Source organism: Clinocottus analis, unplaced genomic scaffold (genome assembly GCF_023055335.1).
Source record: "Clinocottus analis isolate CAN_PGR_092001 unplaced genomic scaffold, fCliAna1.0.p SCAF_1, whole genome shotgun sequence".
NCBI lineage: Eukaryota > Metazoa > Chordata > Actinopteri > Perciformes > Cottidae > Clinocottus > Clinocottus analis.
The window spans coordinates 21025564-21046399 of NW_027175820.1; the positions used below are offsets into that span (position 1 = coordinate 21025564).

At 43.6% G+C, this 20836-nt stretch overlaps 1 protein-coding gene across 2 annotated transcripts in view; it reads right to left on the reverse strand.

Moving 5' to 3' along the window:
* fbn1 (fibrillin 1) overlaps nucleotides 1-20836 on the reverse strand; it is a 57508-nt gene that overhangs the window by 21347 nt on the left and 15325 nt on the right. Inside the window, exons 10-33 of one of the 2 annotated variants that reach the window (XM_068570266.1) lie at nucleotides 19712-19864; nucleotides 19306-19596; nucleotides 18510-18662; nucleotides 18314-18433; nucleotides 18081-18206; nucleotides 17069-17191; nucleotides 15969-16091; nucleotides 14873-15025; nucleotides 14239-14292; nucleotides 13999-14124; nucleotides 13756-13881; nucleotides 13508-13627; nucleotides 12846-12983; nucleotides 12700-12750; nucleotides 12308-12433; nucleotides 11970-12197; nucleotides 11759-11884; nucleotides 10528-10656; nucleotides 7956-8081; nucleotides 5920-6045; nucleotides 5696-5818; nucleotides 4761-4886; nucleotides 4039-4164; nucleotides 349-471 (exon numbers count right to left, since the gene is read on the reverse strand). In XM_068570266.1, coding sequence (XP_068426367.1) covers nucleotides 349-471; nucleotides 4039-4164; nucleotides 4761-4886; nucleotides 5696-5818; nucleotides 5920-6045; nucleotides 7956-8081; nucleotides 10528-10656; nucleotides 11759-11884; nucleotides 11970-12197; nucleotides 12308-12433; nucleotides 12700-12750; nucleotides 12846-12983; nucleotides 13508-13627; nucleotides 13756-13881; nucleotides 13999-14124; nucleotides 14239-14292; nucleotides 14873-15025; nucleotides 15969-16091; nucleotides 17069-17191; nucleotides 18081-18206; nucleotides 18314-18433; nucleotides 18510-18662; nucleotides 19306-19596; nucleotides 19712-19864 — 3216 coding nt within the window. Of the gene's footprint in view, nucleotides 1-348; nucleotides 472-4038; nucleotides 4165-4760; nucleotides 4887-5695; nucleotides 5819-5919; nucleotides 6046-7955; nucleotides 8082-10527; nucleotides 10657-11758; nucleotides 11885-11969; nucleotides 12198-12307; nucleotides 12434-12699; nucleotides 12751-12845; nucleotides 12984-13507; nucleotides 13628-13755; nucleotides 13882-13998; nucleotides 14125-14238; nucleotides 14293-14872; nucleotides 15026-15968; nucleotides 16092-17068; nucleotides 17192-18080; nucleotides 18207-18313; nucleotides 18434-18509; nucleotides 18663-19305; nucleotides 19597-19711; nucleotides 19865-20836 lie in introns of those variants that run through there. The other variant, XM_068570183.1, reaches the window with a different exon arrangement.

Consider the following 20836-nt stretch of genomic DNA (forward strand, 5'->3'; position numbering starts at 1 on the left):
TGTAGTTTACAAGGAATATTGTAAGATACTCCTAATATAGGAATATATATATATATATATATATATATATATATATATATATATATATATATATATATATATATATATATATATATATATGGTTTTAGTTTTGGTCATTTTAGACCAACTTTTGCAAAAAATTGTGTGCCCAATAAAAAAAAAAGAAAAGTATTTTTAACCTTTTGTTTGATACTCTCACATCAGATTTCTTGGATACCGCCAACATGTTGGAGAAATATCTCTTCCTTCTATAAAATCATACATGCTACTCCGATGGCGCCGTCGAGTGGCAGTATTCACCTGCGCATTCAAAGCCACCGGCCTTACCTGTGCATTTGAGGCCGTCGCCAATCCACCCTGGAGCACAGTGGCATTTGAAGCCGCCGGCTGTGTTGGTGCAGGTGGCCTGTCTGTCACAGTTATGCGCTCCGATCTCACACTCATTGACATCTGAAGAAGAGGAAACAAACAAGGGGCCGTTTCAAGACAAATAGGCGGTGCTCTGATGGTCTGATGATTTGGGTCTGCATTCTCAGTCCAGTGGGGTTCTTGGCATTGTGGAAGAGAGCTGACGCTGGCTTTGAATCGCATACAGGCAGCAGCAGGAGACGACAGGACTAAGTCTTTCTGGGTCACTGTCTTCATCCATGTATTTCAGAGCAGAAGGCACAGACATTCTCATGATCTCCGATACTAATAGCCTTCCTGCAGAGGTTTAATGAGCAGACCCAGCTCTCTGGATTTCCATTGTGCGAGTGTGTCCGGGGAGTTATGAAGAAGGCCAAGAGGGAGAACGATATCCTAACGCTAAGACCTCGTTCTGTCTGCTCCGTCTGAACTAGTATTTCTGAGGTTATTTTAGGCAAAGATTACCCTCTTTTAACCCAGACCCACAGACACTGCACCTCTCACACGAGGCTTTTATAACAGCCCTCTCTTTTCATGCTCATGTTTGGTTTTCTCACCAGCCCAGATGTCAAGTTTGGAAATGTAATCTTTCCCAAATATAATTTTGATAAAAATGCCACGTGGTAACGTTCCAACTCTACAAATAAACATTCCTTCACGTCAAAACCATTATAATTATATCTGAACTCTGCCAAAGGATGAAATATTGAGGTACTTAGTACATAATGTGGTTATAAAAGTACCTCTCTATATGGGCCAACCAATCGTATCTGGCAATGGATTCTACAAAATAAAACAACAGCAATTAATGGGAACAATTAAATTGGCTACTATTAAAATCTACTCTGTCTCTGAAGCTGTTTACATCCTGTAGGGTGTAACCAATAAGATCTCCATGAAGCAGCTGGCGGTGACGAGATACTGAGAATGGGGCTCTGCAGCTCTTGTTCTTCGGGCACTTCTGACATGATCAACTGCATGGGACAATGGAAAAAGCCGGTCGGGCGTTACAACGACAACGACTGCGAGTGTGAGTCAAACCCACCGTGTGAAAACGCACCCGACACGTCAAGCCGTACCCCGTGTTACAGCTGTGATCGGGGGGGGGGGGGGGGGGGGGATTGTGCGAGTGTGTGTGTGTGTCCCTGTACATCAAGGGAAGCTGTGCCATGAACGCTATCAAGATGTTAAGACTCATCAGCCAATGAGATGCACCCCTCTGTGTGTGTCTGTCTTTGTGAAGGTAGCAATTCAAAACACTGTCAATTACAGATTAGTGCTGGTTTACAGTCTTCTTGAGGAGAGGGGTATGGTATATTTACTCTACATTTGATGACGGGGTTAATATGAGGGCTGGTAGCAAACAAATCTCCCTGGATTACAGACAGAATCAAAGATCATTTTCCCTCCAAGTCTTTGATGACAGAGAGAGCCCAACAAACAGACACACGTTCTCATGTGGAAATGTAAAATGCAAACAGGGGGCTGTTGTATGGAAGAAGCGTGTCAGCGGTCAGAGCTGGTGTCACAGGAGAGGCTTGATTTGATGTTTCACAGAACGAGGAGTCATCACACATCTGCCTACCTGGCTGTCCAACTGTCTCCTGGTCCGTACGGCTGCCTGATGACCTGCCTGTTCATCCGTTTGTGTTTCTGTCTATATGTCTGCCTGTCTCGCTAGATGTCTAAATGATTGCGAGTATGGCTGCCCTCCAGACAACCTGGCCCTAGAGTAATAGCTATCCACTATAAAAGAAATAAAAGGAGAGAGACATTTTAAATATCTGCTAATCCAAGCCATATTACGCATAATAAATAATCCCATTTTACTACATGGAAAGGAAACGTTTCACCCCTGACAAGTCCCGTTTGTGAATAGCAATGTGCTGTTATCTTCTCTATGTATCTGCAATTTTCTGATATATACGACACCATCTGTGTCCACAAGTGAGGAAAGAGATAATGATAAGTATTAAAATGCATAACATGAGCACAAGTTGATAAAGCGGCTTTCACACCGCCTCGAGGCTCGTGTTCCAGTCCAAAACAGTAATAAAATAAAAGATACTTTGCTCCGGTCCAAGGCAAACATTAGCTAATATCTAAGCTACTGGTAGTAGTGTGTGTGTGTTACTTTTAAACTGAACATTTTTAGGAGGAAGATAGTGTTCTGTGAAAAAAACACAGTCTCGCTATAATTGCTCAAACATCGTTTGACAGTTTTGTTATTTTGCTTGAAGATGACAAAGTCAACATGATTTAGCTTTCGCCCTGATCTTCTCTTTAAAGTCAAGACACTCCCAGCCTTGTAAACTCCCCCAGCACATCTCCACCCAGCCCTAACTTTCCAGTACACACGCACACATACAAAAGCATCAAAGTGTACATACAAATACTGACTCCGTGCCCACTGAGCTCTCTGAGCGTTGTAGCGTGGAATAAATAAGAAATAAAACATAATTCTTGTGGGAGCTTCATCAACAGCTGGATCAGATCTGAGCTCCAGCGCGCCACTCACTCATCAGCAGTCACACCGCACGCGAGAAGATTTAATCCACGCATACCAACGTGGTCCCGTGACGGCTTTTCCACGATGATCACCAATTTCTTATGCATTTTTTCGTCGGACTATATTGAAAGCGGATCCGATCCAAACGGATTAGCAGGTTTTGTTCACTTGTCTGTAACAAGACATCCTGCCTGCCTGAGAGGAATTAGTGTCTTGATTCTTTGGTATTCTGGGGCTGAAATTCCAAACCTGTGAATCAGCACCGGCTGCTTTACTGCAACCCCAGCTTTCTCAAAACAAGTGAAATACTGTATGGACATCTTAATGGGATTAGAATGAGCAAGTGTGTGTGTCAGTGAGCTTGAATCATACTTCAGACCGGTTTATTTACGTCTGAAGGAAGACACGCTGTTGCTGACTGCGTGTCTGACTCATTTCGATAACCGAGATGAGGTCAGATAAGATCGCGGAACGAATACTCTCTTCTCCCTTCAATTCCAAACTCTTAAGTGGCCACGTAAATCAGACTTAACTCTGGCTAGACAAGGAGTGAGTCCAAACTAGCAGAGGGACTCCATTGGCCGGATGGGATTTGTATTTATGTGTTCTGGAGCCCTTTCGGGCGATCGCATGCTGCCGAACTCTTCCAAAAATGGCGTAATGTTTAACTGACCTTAATGAAAGAGCAACAAAGGAATAAACAAAGGTGCAATGTGATGCATGCGTCTGACAGGAGACAGTGACCTCACCGCTCCCGCTGCACTTGCCGCTCGCGCACGTGAGTGTGTGTTAACGACGTACGTGTGTTCGCGAGCGTGTTTCTCGTCGAGTCAGACAGGAGCTCTTGAATGAGGGTGAGTAATGTTAGAGCGGCTTCTGGGGAGCCAGACATTCTCCCGGCGTCCACTCATTTCTCACCTCTCTATTTCACTTGCTTTCCCTCCTGTAGTTTAACAAAACCACACACACACACACACACGCACACACCTCCCTCCTCCGCCACTTAATCAGCGGCCGCCCTCTACTGATTCCCTTCTATCTTCTTCCTCTCACGGGATGTTTTTGTTGCGGTTAGGAAAGCGTGGGTTTGTTTCGCTCACCTGTGCAGCCCGTGGTGCCCTTGCGGACAGAGTATCCCGGGTCACAGTGACAGATGAAGGATCCCTTCGTGTTCTCACAGTTCCCACTCAGGCAGATGTTTGGATTCAGGTCACACTCGTCCACATCTAGACAGGGAGGGAAGAGAAGAGCGGAACGGAGAAAGAGAAGGATTTTGAATTTGCGAAACACAACCACAATAAAGAAAAAAAGTCATGATGAAGTTCAATCGTTTTTGTTGTTGTGGCCTTGTTAAGATGTGATAAATGGAAGTGAGTCCTGAAATAATGACATTATGAACTATATAAAGGCTTTAAAATGTGTTTAATTTAGTAGTAAGTATGTTTGTGCGGACCGATCTAAAAGTCTGAACCTCATTGATGGCAAGCTTTTGTGTTCTCGCTCAGTGGAACCAGATTTTTAAATGTCATGCATTCCTCCATGCTCAACCCAAACTAACACAATGTCCAATGCCTTGTAAATCAACAACAACAACATTGCGCTCTGTTCTCTCTCTCTCACAAACACACACACACACACACACACACACACACACACACAGACTCATACATCTGAGTCATTAAGTCTTATTCTCATGACTCATATCTTGGATAACCTTTAAGATGATCATTAGGTGTTTCAGTAAATCTCACTGGATCCAGTAAACGCAGAGCTGCAGAGGGGTGCGGTGTATCATTTCAGGCGTAAAACGTGCGCCCATTACCGAGGCAGGTCTTCATATCGTCAGATGACATGAAACCGTCGTAGCACAGACACTGGTACGTCCCCGGGGTGTTGGTACACTGGCCTCCGTCACAGATTTCTGGGCTCTCCTCACACTCATCAATATCTGAAGATGGAAGACGGAGAGGCAATCGAACATGAAATGTGAGCAGACAAAGTGTCATCTGTGATGAGTACTAGTAATCCAGGTTTGAATGCTGATGGATTATTTAGCATACAGTTTGTAAAAGAACACATCAACACAACAACATGAATCAAAGTGACGTCCTCTTTCCTATGCAGGGAGAACACAGGACGCAAGTACATTTCCTCTGTCATTTATAAATCAGCACCCACGATCAATTCAGGACACAGCTTTTGCCATAATGTTTTGAGTTATTTCAAGCTCTTCTTTTGCACCAAACACACTGAAATCCCCTTTGTACTGCATTTGATCTCTGTCTGTATATCTGTCTCTGGTAATTAAAGGCATAGGACTCACAGGAGTCCGTCTATGTACAACATGTGAGGCCAACAGTCATGGAAATTATATTAAATGCCTGGAATTAATCAACTCGTACCATCTACTTATCTATTCTGTTTAGTAACAGTTTGGATCAAATAAAAAATGATGAATTGTCAGATGTGGCCTTTACTTTATTGTCTTCCGACCAACTAATGCTTTCTTTGACCACGTGCCAGTCAAATCAGAGCAGTGAGTCGCTCTGCGTTGCTGCTCTTAAATCTGTTCTCTCTAAAAACAACCTTTAAGATGTCTTCAGTACGACGACATGTGCACTCTTCCCTCAATCTCAAAAACCTGAATCGAGATCATTTCAAGGCAGTTTTCTTAAGATGACACATCTTTGACTTCATGACATCATGATTGGCGAGCTGGAGCCATGATGAATGACGACAGGAGACAGAGCTACGCACCGGTGCAGCTCCTCTGGTCCGGCATCAGGGCGTATCCACTGTGGCAGCTGCACTCATAGCTTCCCTCTGAGTTGGTGCAGAAGGTCTCACAGCCACCGTTCTCGATGGTACACTCGTCGATGTCTGAGGGGCAGAACAAGCACACCGTCACATTTGATCTTCAGATTGGAATCAGAAGAAAGGTCTTCGAGGGGAAAAGCATCAGTAGTATGTTTCATACGCACCAACACACTCCTGTCGGTTCTCTGTAGACTTGTATCCCGTGTCGCAGGAACACTGGTAGCGGCCGATCATATTGACGCACTGGCCGTTCCTGCACAGCCTGTCACTCAGGTCACATTCATTGATATCTGGAAACGAACGGAGCAAAATCAAAAGCATTTCTAAATAAGTAATCAATGAGGATAACCGCCATCCTTAAAGCTGAAAGTGCCATTGGCGACGCTTGAGTGATGGTTTTATTCTTCGGACATGGAAAGCAAGTCAGGATGGAATAAATGGAGTCAGTCACACGCTCCTAAATGTTAATCACTTGCCCTTCAACGTGCCATTGAGCAAGGCGCCCACCTGCAGTATGGCGCCACTAGCATGTTCTCTTCGTTATCAAAATTCAAAACTCAATAATTTCCTGTGTAATCCTACAAATGCGGTTTAATACAAGGGGGGAAAAAAGCATTTTATTTGAGAATATTTTTGCAATTTTTGGCACTGGCAAAAGATGAATTTACTATCAGAACAGCTGCCTTTTCATTTTCTGTCGATCGACTAATTGATAATCGTTTTGGCTCCACACACACAGTTAATTGCACCATTAGAGCTCTTACAGTGGAGACACCAATCAAACCTCAAGTATAACTCGTGACAGATGTTTCATGATGGATTCAGTGCTTAGTGATGAATAGGATATTTCCAACAAGTAATCTGACTTCATTAAGCACACTATATCACACCCATCTCTGAAATATGGTAAATAACCAAAGTTTATTATCATCATCATCATTTTAGTGCCTCAACTCGATACTTCAGCAGAGATAATGAAGACCATTGTCTCAAAAGGGATGAGGCGGGCAGTTTTCATTAATGCTTTCATCGTTTTTATTACTTTGGGGGGTTATAAGGAAAATAAATGAGCCTGAAGGGCAGTGGTTGAGTATTAGGTCATGGCCTGAAACCCTAATACACTGCATTATGTCATCAGAATGACACCCAGTTCATAAAGCATCAGCGCAACGCTAAATAAACATGGATCTAGCGGAAAAACTATAGAAAGAATGGAAAAAGTCAGGCGCCCCTCTCGTTCCTGTGGAAAGAGTGTGCTGTCGCTACGTCTCCAGTCAACAAGATGCTTGAGTAACCAAAATGTGAAACGTCGTCATTATTGAGCCAACATCCAGCAAAGAGTTCACTGGGGTAAAGAAAGTGCTTATGTATTAACATGAACATGGCTGAATCTCAATTATCCGATGAGAGGCAGACACGTCAAAAAGTTGGCCTCTCAAAAACAGAAATTTCAGAATAAAAGTACAAAACGAAATGTTATATTAGCAGTAAAAGCTACAGTACTTAAAGACAATCTAATAAATTGGAATAGCATTTCTCGCATCTTAATGTACAGATCTTAATGGACCCTTCTTCGTGCACAAATGTCAACATACATGCAGAAAAGCACACCATCTGGAGTTCATACTGCCATGGTCCTCAGGTGTTTGTTCCAGTTTGAAAAGTTCTTGTGTCTTGAGTTGTTTTACTTCATGGTGTTCTTTATTTCCCACTTGTGTGATTGTTTGCCCCGCCCTTGGAAGTTTTACTATGTTCTTATCAGCCCTGTCGTTATCTTCTTCTTCTCCTTGTGTATTTAGTCACCGCTTGTCTTTTCTCAGTTTGTTTTTGTTGTTTAGTTGCTGTTTTTTTTGGTTTTTCAGTGTCCTGCCCTTTTCCTACCCTTCTTTTCTTTTTTCTTTTTTTTACAATTTTCATTATGAAAATATATTCATCGTACCCAAGTCTGCATTTGTGCTGCTAACCCCACACAGAAGCAGAAACAGAGGAAGATGAAGGAGTGACAAGTGATCCACTTATCACTCACACTGTCTCCTCTGAGAAGACGGCATCTTCTTTTTGACCTTCTTTCATCTCACACGAGTCGACACTATTTGCTGCAACACAGACTTCTCAAACAAAGGAGAAAAGCGGGACGGTGGAAAACGTTTGGAGACGCTGCGTTTGCTTGAATCCCCTCTCTGATGACCTCATCACTCACCTAGACAGGCCGAGCCATCGGGCGCGATCTCGTGTCCGTCGGGGCACAAGCACTGGAAGCTTCCCTCCGTGTTTACACAGTCACCTCCACGGCACAGCAGGGGGTTCCTCTCACACTCATCGATGTCTGACAGTGGAAGAGCACGCACACGTACAGAACGCACACACAGACGCACACACAGACACACACACGGACACAACATGTTCATGTAGTGTTCAAATCAGGTCTTTAAGACTGGATGTCTGAACGGTTGCTTGCAAGTGATCACATTTGTAAAGTACTTGCTGTTTTTATAACTGCATGATGAGAGAACACAAGCAGCAGCTTCATGGCTGGAAGTGATGTCAAGAAGTTACATTCGTTGACGGGAACAAAAATAAAGTGTCTCAAAAAGGTCTATCATTATTTTACATCTTCGTTATTTTTGTTCTCCTGCTCGCCCAGTCAGTACCGACATCTTATAACTACAAGACTGCCGGCATTAGTTCCAATCCCTGATGCTTTTTTTTTGGAACAGCGTGCAAGTAAATTTAGTCGTGCCAATTTTGGTCTAACGGCAGCTTCACGCCAACAAAAGTATTGAGCCTCTCCATTTTGTGTGTACAATTTCTCCTACCAATTTAATCAAACGGCGACAAAGACGCAGCAGAACAGAAATAGAGCGTTAAGTATTTTCTCAGATGGCAGACCATTAGGACTTGTATTGCAGCTACATATGAAACTCATTCTGTACACCTCACATGCAGGTCAAGTATGTAATAGAGAACAATTATATTTTAAGACTTTAAGAAGCAGCTTTTCAAAGTGTTTGTGACGAAACTTTGGCTGCATAGACTAGACCCCTCTCAGCACCCAACAGGGGTTTGAATAAAGTTTCTCTCTCTCTCTCTCTCACACACACACACACACACACACACACACACACACACACACACACACACACACACACACACACACACACACACACATATAAATATAAATGCACACAGCCTGCAAATTTCAGATTACATCAGCCATCTAAACAGTGTGAGTCCCATGTCTGGCATGTTAGTGTAAGCACCTCATCCAGAGCCTCATCCAGAGCTTATGGCTCAAGAGGCAGTGTGGAGGAGACGAAGAGGTTGTGATTAGGACCGGGGATGTGAGGCAGGTCTTCCCTGTAGCTGGAGACCTTTATAGGTTGGCACCGCTATCTGCTCTTCAGATGTTGCTCATTTAACAGGGTGTGTGAGAGAGTTGTTAAAGGAGATCAGGTTTTTTCACTCGTGTCCTCACGGCAGTGGCGGGCCATAAGCGCCAGCTAAGCCTTCTACGCTGGCCTAAGCAGAATCACAAAGTTATAGCTATTTTATAATGTAATTGTTTTTCACAAATACACTACATGTATTATAATTATTTTTCCCTTTTAGCTTTTTTTCTCATTGCACAAGCTCCTGTCTTGTCTGTAGTGCGTTAAACAACGTGCTAACGGCCAGCTAGCTAGCGTTAATTGTTGTGATTGGCCACAGGGCCCGTGTGACCATTAACATGCGCTGTGATTGGTCGCTGTGCCAGAATGACTTCTGTCAACACAACAGAAAGCTACCGAGCCGCCAGGATTAAGAAGAGTTCATGCTGAAACATAAGATAAGTTATGTTTAGTGTTTTACGTGTTTTAACACTCAATGGCCGAAGGAGGAGTAGAACCGGAGTTGGCGGTGGGCAGGCTTGGCTTTTTTAATGGAGGGGATCCTCACTGGCGTCCATGAAGCGCACTTCTTAACTCTGAACAGCATCGAGTAAGTCAACTGTTTTTTCTGCTTTTTGAGTCGTCGTTTTTTACTCTGCTTTGGCTCTCTGCCGGCTCCCACCACTGATGCCACTGCCTCAACAGCGCAGCTAGCCTAGCCTAGTTGCGCTATGGAGAGCGCTGGCTGCTAGACCCCAACAAGCTAGGTGGCTGTGTGAGAGGACAACAGGGAGTTTGTCTGCAGCTGCTGCTCACTCATGAAGGGGATTTATGAATATTTCACGTGAATTTTGTACCGTATGTCTCTGCAACTGAATTTTACATTAGTTAATGTAATTTGTTCTGATCGGCTCGTGCTCTTGTGTGTGCAGTGTTTTAGTGCCGCAGTTTTGTTGGATTGTTTTGTTATAACTGTAAGCTATTATATTGCTTGTTTGAACAGCTTCATAAGAAGTTCTGATTCACGTTTCTGGGGCTTTTATTGTGAAGGGAAAAACGGAAGGAGAGGAAACATTCTAATGAAGTGTGGAACGAGAATAAAAGTGGTTTCCGTCTTGTGCAAACTACGCTGTATTGTGTACATTCTCCTTTAATGATCATCCTGTCATGCGCGTATTTATGTAAACAATATCAGACGGCACAGAATGGGAGGGGGCGATCAGCTGTTAAACAGCACAGCAGGCATAGTGGCAAAATCCTCGGCCCGCCACTGCCTCACAGACTAAATGATGTCATATGAAGAAGTGCAGTATATGTATGTAGCTGTCCCAAATCCCCTCTAGCTGAAGAATCAGGTGTTTTTTAGCGTCTGCAGGTGTCGCTGTGTGAGGGTTTGTCACTCACCCATGCAGTTTTTCATCATCATGAAGCCACTCTCATAACCTTCGAAGCACTCGCATTCAAAATCTCCGGCCGTGTTAATACATCTGCCCTCTCCACACAGGTCCGGAGAGATGTGGCACTCGTCAATGTCTGCAAGACAGGAACGCAACAAAACTCAGCAATTTCTCTTTGAAACACCACGAACACTCCGGCATGCAGATACAAACACTTGGAGAGCTTTCTGTATTCATATGAAAATAGAGGAATCAAAGTGATGGAAATGTTTTTTTTCTCAGTAACTTAAGTAACTTAACAAAGAAGTGAGGAACTGATAAGATCAAGAGCAAAAAGCAATGATGCTAAGGTACGATATGATTATAAATAAAAGGAAGCAATAAAGCACCAAAGATTTCAACAAAGAAAGGATATCAAAAGAGATAAAGAGGTGAATTTATGGATGACTTAATCAGCTTTAGCTCTTCAAGCTAATTCTTCCAAAATCTAAAGCTAAGGGCCCTTTTGAATTTAACTCCCCACATTATGAAACACCCAGATATTCTGCTTGGATCTCACTCATTTGGGGTTAAAAGGGTCTCAGATATCATTTACTTACTAAGACCATATAAATTATTTCAGAATAAAGCCTCGGCATTGGCATTTAAACCTAAAATGATGTGTGCACATTTCAACTGAGCAGTAATGCAGACTACAGGGACGAGCTCCAAAAAGTCCAATGCAGCCAGACTCCCATTAGACTGAGCCGAGTGTAGGCAATGGCTTTACACCACTTTACTGTGATTAGTCCTGGCAGAGGGATTCAGAGAGGGGGACTGATGAACGATGACTCAACTGGTGAACGTACAATGGAGCTGACCAAAAATAGCAGCTACATGTATAACAGCTTTTATGTTATTGGCAATAAGAAAAGTTCTTCCCAGAAGAGCTTCAAATTCTTTAGATAAAAAGAAAAAGTTAATCAGTTAAGTATTTTTCAATGTGTTATTTAGCCTATAAAATGTCAGAAAATAGTGAAATATGACCATCACTTGAGTCTTCAAATCGTCCTAAAACTCAAAGACTTCAAAACTCAAAGACTTAAAATAAACAAATGATATAAAACAGAGATCCTTACCAGCAGATATTTTACCTTTTTGCTTGATAAACAACTTAATTATCCCTTAGTTGTTGATTCATTTCCTTGTTGACTCAATGACTGAGCTATTAAAAGGCTAATGGCTTCAGTACGACTCACCAGTGCAATTCCTCTCATCAGAGTCCAGAGCATAGCCGCTATCACAGCGACACCGGAAGCTCCCGATGGTGTTTCTACACCTTCCATTGGAGCAGAGGGTGTTTATCATCCTGCACTCATTTATATCTGAGGTGAGGAGCAGAGGGTTAGAGACAGGTGAGAGACCATTCATCAAAAAAACCAACCCATCTGTCTGTGGAGGGTGCGGTACCTTTGAGGAAGGGTCTGCCGTTGATGAAGTCACCCCTGTGCGAGAAGCCTGGGCCGCGAGGACAGAGCTGGACGTAATCTGGAGTGCCTCGTTCTGGACACTCGTCACACTCAGGGCCCCAGGCGACGCCCACTGAGCAGCAGCAGGCATCCACGCGCTGCCTCCCTGCGATGGGAGCCGCACAGCGCTCATCCTCATGGGCGAGGTAGCAATGCTCCATACGCAGGTCTGGAAGTCACAGGTAGACATTGCATGCATTTGTAGTAAAGTGGGATGAATCACCATGACGTTTAGACAGTTAGCGATCATCAATACCACGAAACGTGGACAGTACCCACCGATGCACGTCCTGCCGCTCGCATCAACGGTCATTCCTGGGGGGCACTGGCAGAAAAAGGAGCCTGGCGTGTTGATGCATTTGCCGTTGATACACACTCCGGGAAACACTTGACACTCGTCCACATCTGACCGTCAGCAGAGAAAATAGAGCAACATCAACAGCAGGTCCAGTGAAATTCACGTGAAGCATCATATTAGTTAGTTAAATATTAATGCTGATGCTTAGTTTCTGTGTTCTACTCTGTTGTCCTTAGTCTTTTTTTATATTTCTCTTGTTTATTTGTATATAATATGTACATAGGTACGGAAAGAGAAAATTCCATGTATGTGTACGCACACATGTCCAAAACAGCTGATTCGGATTCTGAAGTGGCATCAAAGCCGACCTTACCTTCACAGACATTTCCTTTGACTCGAGCAAAGCCTTTACCACAGATTGGATCTGAAAAGAAAGAGGGGCAGACACATAAAATGTCAATTGATGCAGGTATGTGGTTTACTAAAATGTGCAAAAATGGTGCGTATTGATCATCTCACCTTTTTCACATTTGGCACACGGGCTGTTCCAGGCTTCGCCCAGTGTGGCGCAGCAGTGCGACTTCAGTGTAGCCCCGTTGATGTTGACCTCGCAGCGATTATTGACTATCTTCAGCCAGCAGGTGCTCTTAGTAGTCTCTGTTTTAATGAAACTTACAGTTACTTGAAATTCTGTTATGTGGAATTAAATAACGCGTGGGTGAACAGTACACTTTGTTTTATTCCAAAGGTCTGGATTTAAGTAGTTAAATCAAGTAATCTTCAAAGATGTTCTTCAATAAAAGGGAGTACTGAATGTCTTAGTATTAGTCAACTTGCCCTGTAAAAAGCGACAAACTGTCTCCACGGGCTTCACGATAAGCTCATTCCATTCACGTGTGACAGTGCCGGTACAGCATTTCATTCAACTGTTCTCACATTGTTTACTGCAGCTGATCACGTAGCGGTTGTAATGTTAAACGTGAGTCTAGACAGCTTTTTGTGTGTGAATAACAAGTGGGGAAAATGCTTCTTTTTTTAAACCTTTTCCGACTAATTTTGATACGTGATACTATTATGACATGATAAGTTTAAATAAATCAAAGTGTAGGTTGAATACACATGGCCAATTAAAGTAGTGTCTGCATAATGCAATCAGATGAAACAACACAACGCTCACTCACCGATACACTCCATCCCCGAGCTGTCCAGCGAACTGCCGATTGAACACAAACACACAAAGGACCCTGGGCTGTTCCTACATTCTCCGTTAACACAGGGGCTAGACAGACACTCATCCACATCTGCGGGAGACAAAAAGCCCAAATCACCAGATCTGTTTGTCTCAAATTGGTCATTTCTTATCAGTGTGATAGAGCAGGCATGCAGTGAGGAAGAGACATCGTGCTGTACAACAGGATGAGTCTCTGACCGGTGCAGACGTCTGTCTCGGGATCAAAGAGGTATCCTTTGGGACACTGACAGGTGAAACTGCCCGGTGTGTTCCTGCACAGACCGTTTTCACACAGATGCCGGTTCATCAGACACTCATCAATGTCTGAGGAAAAAACACATGCAGAGAGAGAGAGTTTTTCCTCAAACTGGCTTTTGATTTGAGGACTGTAGGCTTTCGATTTCAAAGAGGATGGAGGACATAAGCGAGCAGTTAACCTACCAACGCAGTTTTTGCCCGTCAGGTCTACCTCAAAGCCTTCATTGCAGGTGCATTTGTAAGACCTCAACATGTTCTCACACACCCCGTTATGGCAGATGTCTGGGTCGAGGGCGCACTCGTTAATATCTGAGAAGGCAAAGAATAACCCGTTGAACGTCACAGTAGGAAAAAAACGTGCCGCCAGTTTAATTTACATGGCTCTGGTTTCTGTTTTTATAAAAATTATGTTGCGTTCGTTACCTCTTGCATCGCCGCTGATGCCAGGGCCGCTGGGGCACAAAGCCAGGAACTCAGCTGCAACAAAACACAGGAACAGCACCGTTTGGTTGATAAAAAAGAAACAAATACCAGCGTTGGAGAAATTATTACATTCGCCAAAATCCGAGAAATCTCAAAGGGAAACATTTCATACCATGTCATTATCCATTTCCATGGTTTCTCATTTGGCCAAGATGTATATAAAACCGTCTCCTTAATGTGGTGCAGCGCTGGCGTCTTTTGATACAGAAACTTTAATTGGCAGGACTAATGAGAAGTGACTGGATGATGTGTGTGTGTTCGCTTGTGTGCGCGCGCATATGTGTGTGTGTGTGTGTGTGTGGAGGCTGTCAATGTCTCCTGAATGGGGCCGTCTATGTCAAACAACTTAGCCGTGACTACATCGCCGCTATTCTGTCATTTGTGAAAACTGAGCTGGTTCGTCAAAGAAGATGAAGCGTTTGATCTGGTCCTCCTGACTTTGACAGGTGTGTTTTGAATTAAACACAAGTGTGTGTGTGTGTGTGTGTGTGTGTGTGTGTGTGTGTGTGTGTGTGTGAGGCAGCAGGAGGTGGCTGCATATGTGTAAAAGGCGGGGCGATTGGAGTACTCGTACCAGAGCTTTGTGGTGGGCAGGGTTGGCAGGGCTCTCCGTAGGCGTACTCCGTGCTGGCACAGCAGCACTCCGACTTGGTCACAGCTCCAAATAAAGGCCGAACACATTGCCCCCGCTTGTAGCCACCATAACACGAACTGCGCATGTGTGTGTCTGTTTTGATCCAAATAAAAGATTGTGTGAGAAACAGAGATGAGGCAAGAGCTCTGGAAAGAGGCGAGACACAGAGCGAAGGAGAGAGAGAGAGAGAGAGAGAGAGAGAGAGAGAGAGAGAGAGAGAGAGAGAGAGAGAGACGGAGAGAGAGAGAGAGAGAGAGAGACGGAGAGAGAGAGTCCGTAGCGCCACAAAAACAACAACACTGGCAAAACAAATGGTTGTCCTCTCTCCATGATATCCAGGGATTTGATACATTCTCTTGCACTGATATCATCCTGACGAAGAACTCAGTACCAACAACGAACAACAGCATTTCAACACTTTCCACACAAGACACAAATACATGTAATTTGGGGGAATATAATGGAGGAATGTTGAAATAACAGCATAAACAGATCTGTTCTCGGAGTGCCTGTCCAGGAGATTAGAGGCCGAGGAGGCATGAAAACATGTATTAACACATGCTTATTAATGATAGCGAGCTTGTGTTTGCAACGAGGAGTTGTTTATGGTGAAGTTTATTACAACGTGATCATTCTCTGCTGGGTCACGTTCAGTTTTGTTTATTTGATCAGTCGACTGGAAAATGTCTGTTTTGTGGTTCTTCTGTGTAAAATGTGAAGACAGCAGTGAGAAAAATCCTTAAAAGTCACTCTGAGCTTTCAGTTGTTTCAAAAAAGAAGGATCATTTTAATCATCAATGCAATATTTCCCTAGAAGCACATGTGCTACCAACCAACTACCAACTATTTCCCAAAGTAGTCAATTCACTTCTTAAACAAACAAAACATTCATTTCCATCTTCTTAATGAAGCAGACACAAATAGAGATTAAAAAAAAAACACACAAAAAAAATTTTGTTTTGTTTTGCTTGAGTGATTATGTGATTATGTGCTATGGTATCCTGATCGCATTCCTGAAAACAAAACATGTACTCACCAACACAAACCCGTCCATCCAGGCCCACTGCCATCCCAGACATGCACTCACAGCGGAAGGATCCCTCCGTGTTGACGCAGTGGCCGTTCATACACATGCCCGGAGTCTCACACTCATCAATGTCTAAAAGCAGATACAGCAACAAAAAAAATCGGGTCTTTGTTCACTTTTTTTTTTTCTTCTTCACAAAAATGAAAGGTACAAAGCTCCAATTTCCTGCTCGGGCATTATTAAAGACCTCAGGTGCTTGGTTCATTAAAACCAATTGAGCCAAACCTGCTGCACAGTTTTGTATGATTGTATGACCTCAGCTAAGAAAACATTCTGTTCCTTTCCTCTTGATCTCAGCGTATTACAATAATTATCATAATGAGCGTAAACAATGACATGGTATGCAAGCATAACTCTGTGTGTGTGTGTGTGTGTGTGTATTGGGAACAGTAGATAGAAATGACGAGGCCTCAGGGCCCCTTTACACTACACATTTCATTAATGACTGCACACATCAGGACACTTCACCTCCACCTTACTCTGCTATATATTTATGCTGCTGTGACTTAACAAGGCCAGTGTCTCTGAGATCAAACGTCTGTATCTGATGCCGTGAGGAGCAAAATGGCTGCAAAAGACTTGGCTGGTGGGAGATGTGTTTTAAACATTGCATTCATTTAAATGCAAATTGCAAATAAGCTTCCACACGGCGTCTGATAGATATACCATATACCATTGTAACTGAGAAGTTTGCTCCGCCTCATCAAACCAGTGCTTATAGTGGCGTGCTTTGTCCATTTCATGAGAAGGCCAAATCTCTTCTCTCTTTGCATTAAACAGGTTTATTGAAGGCTGTCTGCTAGAATCTCAAAGCAGGCGGGTCCCGACTGTCTGCATGTCCAGCTGGCCTGCTTTGGGGGGGTTTTCCAGGCTTTTAAGGGGGAATTTCTTTTGGCTTATTTGCTACATGCCAGAGAGAAAGCGACCTTACAAGCTCGCGGACCAGAAGAGCAAATTGACTCAAAAGTATCGACTGGCTGAAGGAGCTGGATCCATCAAGACGTAGAGATGTGACTGTCGTGATCTGCACTTCTTTCTGACGAACGCACCTACACACATGCGTCCACTGGAGTCCAGCAGGAATCCAGGTTTACAGATGCATTTGAAGCTGCCATCGTCATTGATACAGAGTCCATTCAGACACATGTTCCTGATCAGACACTCATCCTGGTCTGTGGATGAACAGAAACAAATTGATAGCTTGATTGCAGTGCTTTTAGGAAAGATACACATGGTTTAGTGCATTAACAATAGCTCCCATTGTCACTGACCAGAGATAGTCTACACGCCGGTGAACTATGTTCTGTCTTGACAATCATATTGTAATAGAACTTTCTTGCTTGAATTAAAGTTATATTGCTGCGTTTTACCAATGCAGCGGCTATATTAAAAACACTCCTCCACACATTGGAGAATTGATCGTTTTCTGCCAAACTTAATGACACTGACAGGAAATCAAATCCAGAGGACACACACTAAGCGAACGTGGGAATCAGGACACTTTAGACAACAAATGTTGCTTTTAAGAAACCAACACACAAAGCAGAATTTTCACTTAAAACTTAATTCCCATGTGTCGATACTCCATATATATATATATATATATATATATATATATATATATATATATATATATATATATATATATGTATATATATATATATATTGGCCTCTTTATCTCAACAAAAAGTTTCTGTGATTATCTGACACAAGACTTGCTAGACTTTATAACACAATAAATGAAATGGAAAAAAATTGGATGCCTGCAAGGTAAGAGAAGTAAATATAAGTAATATGGAGTCCTTTGGAATAATGTTGGTAGAAATATAAAATGTACATATTTTGTAGTTAATGGGCTGAAACACAAAACCACCAGCGTGACAATTTAAAAAGTTGTCTCTTACAGCACAGGCCTCCAACGGGCGTTGCTATTAAATCACCACCTCCAACAGATCCACGGTCCATTAAACATAAACATTACACATACTGTGGTTATTACAGAAAAACTACCCTTTAAAAATGTCTCGACTCCATAAATGCCGATGTCAGAACTTGACAAACCTTGACAGTTTTTTCCGTCAGCTGTAATCTCAAATCCAGCGTTGCAGACACAATGGAAGCTGCCCACGGTGTTCACACAGCGGCCGTTGTTGCAGATTCGACCGTTTGCCACACACTCGTCCAGATCTGGCGGACACAAACACGGAGCACAGTAAAAACACATACATCCTCTTAAAGGGGTGAGCACATGTGTGTGTGTCTCGTGTGTGTGTGTGTGTGTGTGCGTGTGTAACCTCTGCACTCTGTCCTGGTTGCAGTAGTCTGGAATCCAGCGGGACACTGACAGATGTAAGACCCAGGGGTGTTCACACAATCTCCGTGTGCACACGGGCTTCTCTCACATTCATCGTCATCTGGAGAACAAACCGTAGAGCTCGTGAAGCGCCTTCACCTTCGTGCGCCTCCAGTTTTAATGCTTGAGAAACTTACCGTAGCACTCTCCTCTTATGTTCACCTTGTAGCCCATGTTGCACTCGCAGCGATATCCGATGCCTGGCATGGGCACACACCTGCCATTCAGGCAGAGGTTGCGGTACGCCTGGCACATGTTGGTGATGTTCTGGGTTTGGATAATACTGGGACCTGATGAAAGCATTCACGCAGATAAAATGCAATAATGAAAAAACACTGTTTGGTTTTTAGTTGTTTAACAAAGTAGTAAAGGAAACGTAATATCTCAACTGCTTGCAAAAGTAAATTGGCATTTTATAAGCACGTAGTCTTGCATTGCCAGATGTGTTAAAGTCACTATAATTCTCATTATGGCATTAGAGCTCTTGATTTGTTGGAATTTCCTAAGAGAAGCCTAAACTTTTCCAAGATCCCTTGTAAAATGTTTTAAAATGTTGTTGTGGAGGATGTTGCCTTAATAAACTCTTGACATGGTCTGCAAACATGTCACAATGTTCTCTTTCAGATTGGACATTTTCCACTTCTACACTTTTATATCTGTTGATACATCAATCCCCTTACGTCAGTGCACAATTAGAGTCTTACTAAAAGTAGCCATCATTAACACAAAGCTCATTAGCTGGAGGGTGTGTGTTGTGATTCCCTTAAAACTGGGATTTTGAACATGGCAACAGAAGGCCAATGGGTGTAGCGCATTCCACATCCACTGAGTCAGACCTGAAAGTACGAGTTACAAGCCATCATGGCACACGTCAGCTTTGAAGGCATGCCATGAACGTTGTGAACCAAACAAAAGCAGAAAGTAGGAGCGCACCTGGTGGGGGTGGTAGTGGTTGTCCTGGATATGGATATGGTTGTCCTGGGATCTGGCCTGGGATCTGGCCTGGGATCTGGCCTGGGATCTGGCCTGGAATCTGGCCTGGGATCTGGCCTGGGATCTGTACTTGACCAGGGATATGAATTTGACCAGGAAACACAGGGACCTGTCCAGGAACTTGCTCGGGATAAGGAACTGGGTAGATGCCGGGTAGGTCGGGTCCCCCTGGTACCCGACCAGGTAGCAGCCCCCCATCCGGTATCTGGAGGCACAGTTTCTGGTACTCCTCTAAAAGGAGCACATGTGGAAAAGACAACAGGAGGTTAGCGCTGTGTTGCTGAGGCGTGGAGACACATAGATGAGAAGAAGAGATGTAAAGCCATGTGATGGTGAGGAACCCCACCTGCTCCACGAATGGGGCACATTTCAGGGGAGGTCCCATCAGACCAGCAGCGCCCACTGTCACAGCAGCACTGCATTTTGGTCAACAGCTGCGAGTTTTGGTTGGCGCAGCGCCCGTTCAGCAGGCTAGCAAAGCAGTACCCACCTCGAGAATCTGTGGGAAACAACAGCATCAAGTTAACGTCCTCTTGCTGTATGGAATATGGCATGTGTTGTCTTCATGTTGCACATATTGGCACAAGAACAATCAAAATGTAGCGGTTGTTGCTTCAGATTTTCCATCATTTCGAAGCCAATAGTCATCACTTCCTATTTATGAGAACCTTTCCTACATCCTGCAGTTTCTGGCACTGTGCACCAGCATGACTAATACTTAGGTTCTGTATTAACATAAATATATCATGTCTTGTTTCACACCCGGCCCATCCAGCGTATTCACATGGAGAAACTGACAGGCTGCACTACAGATTGCTCGGTTGCGTTCGACAAGATGTCAGGCGAGCGTAGAGTCGGTTTGAAGGAGAATCAGTTGGGCCCTTTAGGGGTCGGAGCAGACGTTCCTGCATGGGAAGCAAACTAAAATGTTTGGCGCAACAGTTTTCTGGAGCAAAAGACTCAGACATTCCTTTCTTGCAAACATCCTCTCCTGGGGAGGGAGGGGGGGGGGGCTAATCTGAGCGTGGGTTTGCATATGTTTGTATGCGAATGCATGTGTGGTTCCTTCCTAGTCTGTTTTGGGTCAAACTGAGCTGAACCTGTGAGCTTAACAAACTTTTCTGGTGATTGTGTGTGTGCGTACGAAGCGGCTATCGACCTCTCAGCATGCACACGCCGATAGAAAGAGTTCACTTTTACTTCTCTCGTCATGTCTTCTCCACAGTTTAAAGAGAATGTAGCTCATTGTTGTGGAACTAGAAACAAGTGACTACTGACCTAAATTCTACCAGCTGGAACGTTGGACAGATTTCAGTTCTTCCTGCGCTCGGCGCCAGGCATAAAGGGGGAAGAACCAAAATAGGGTGGAAAAAGGAAAGCACCTTCTTTGCTCGACCGCTTCATCTCATATTTCATTCATCCAAGTAACAATGAACCAAAAGCAAATACAAAGCAGGTGATTATCCATCGG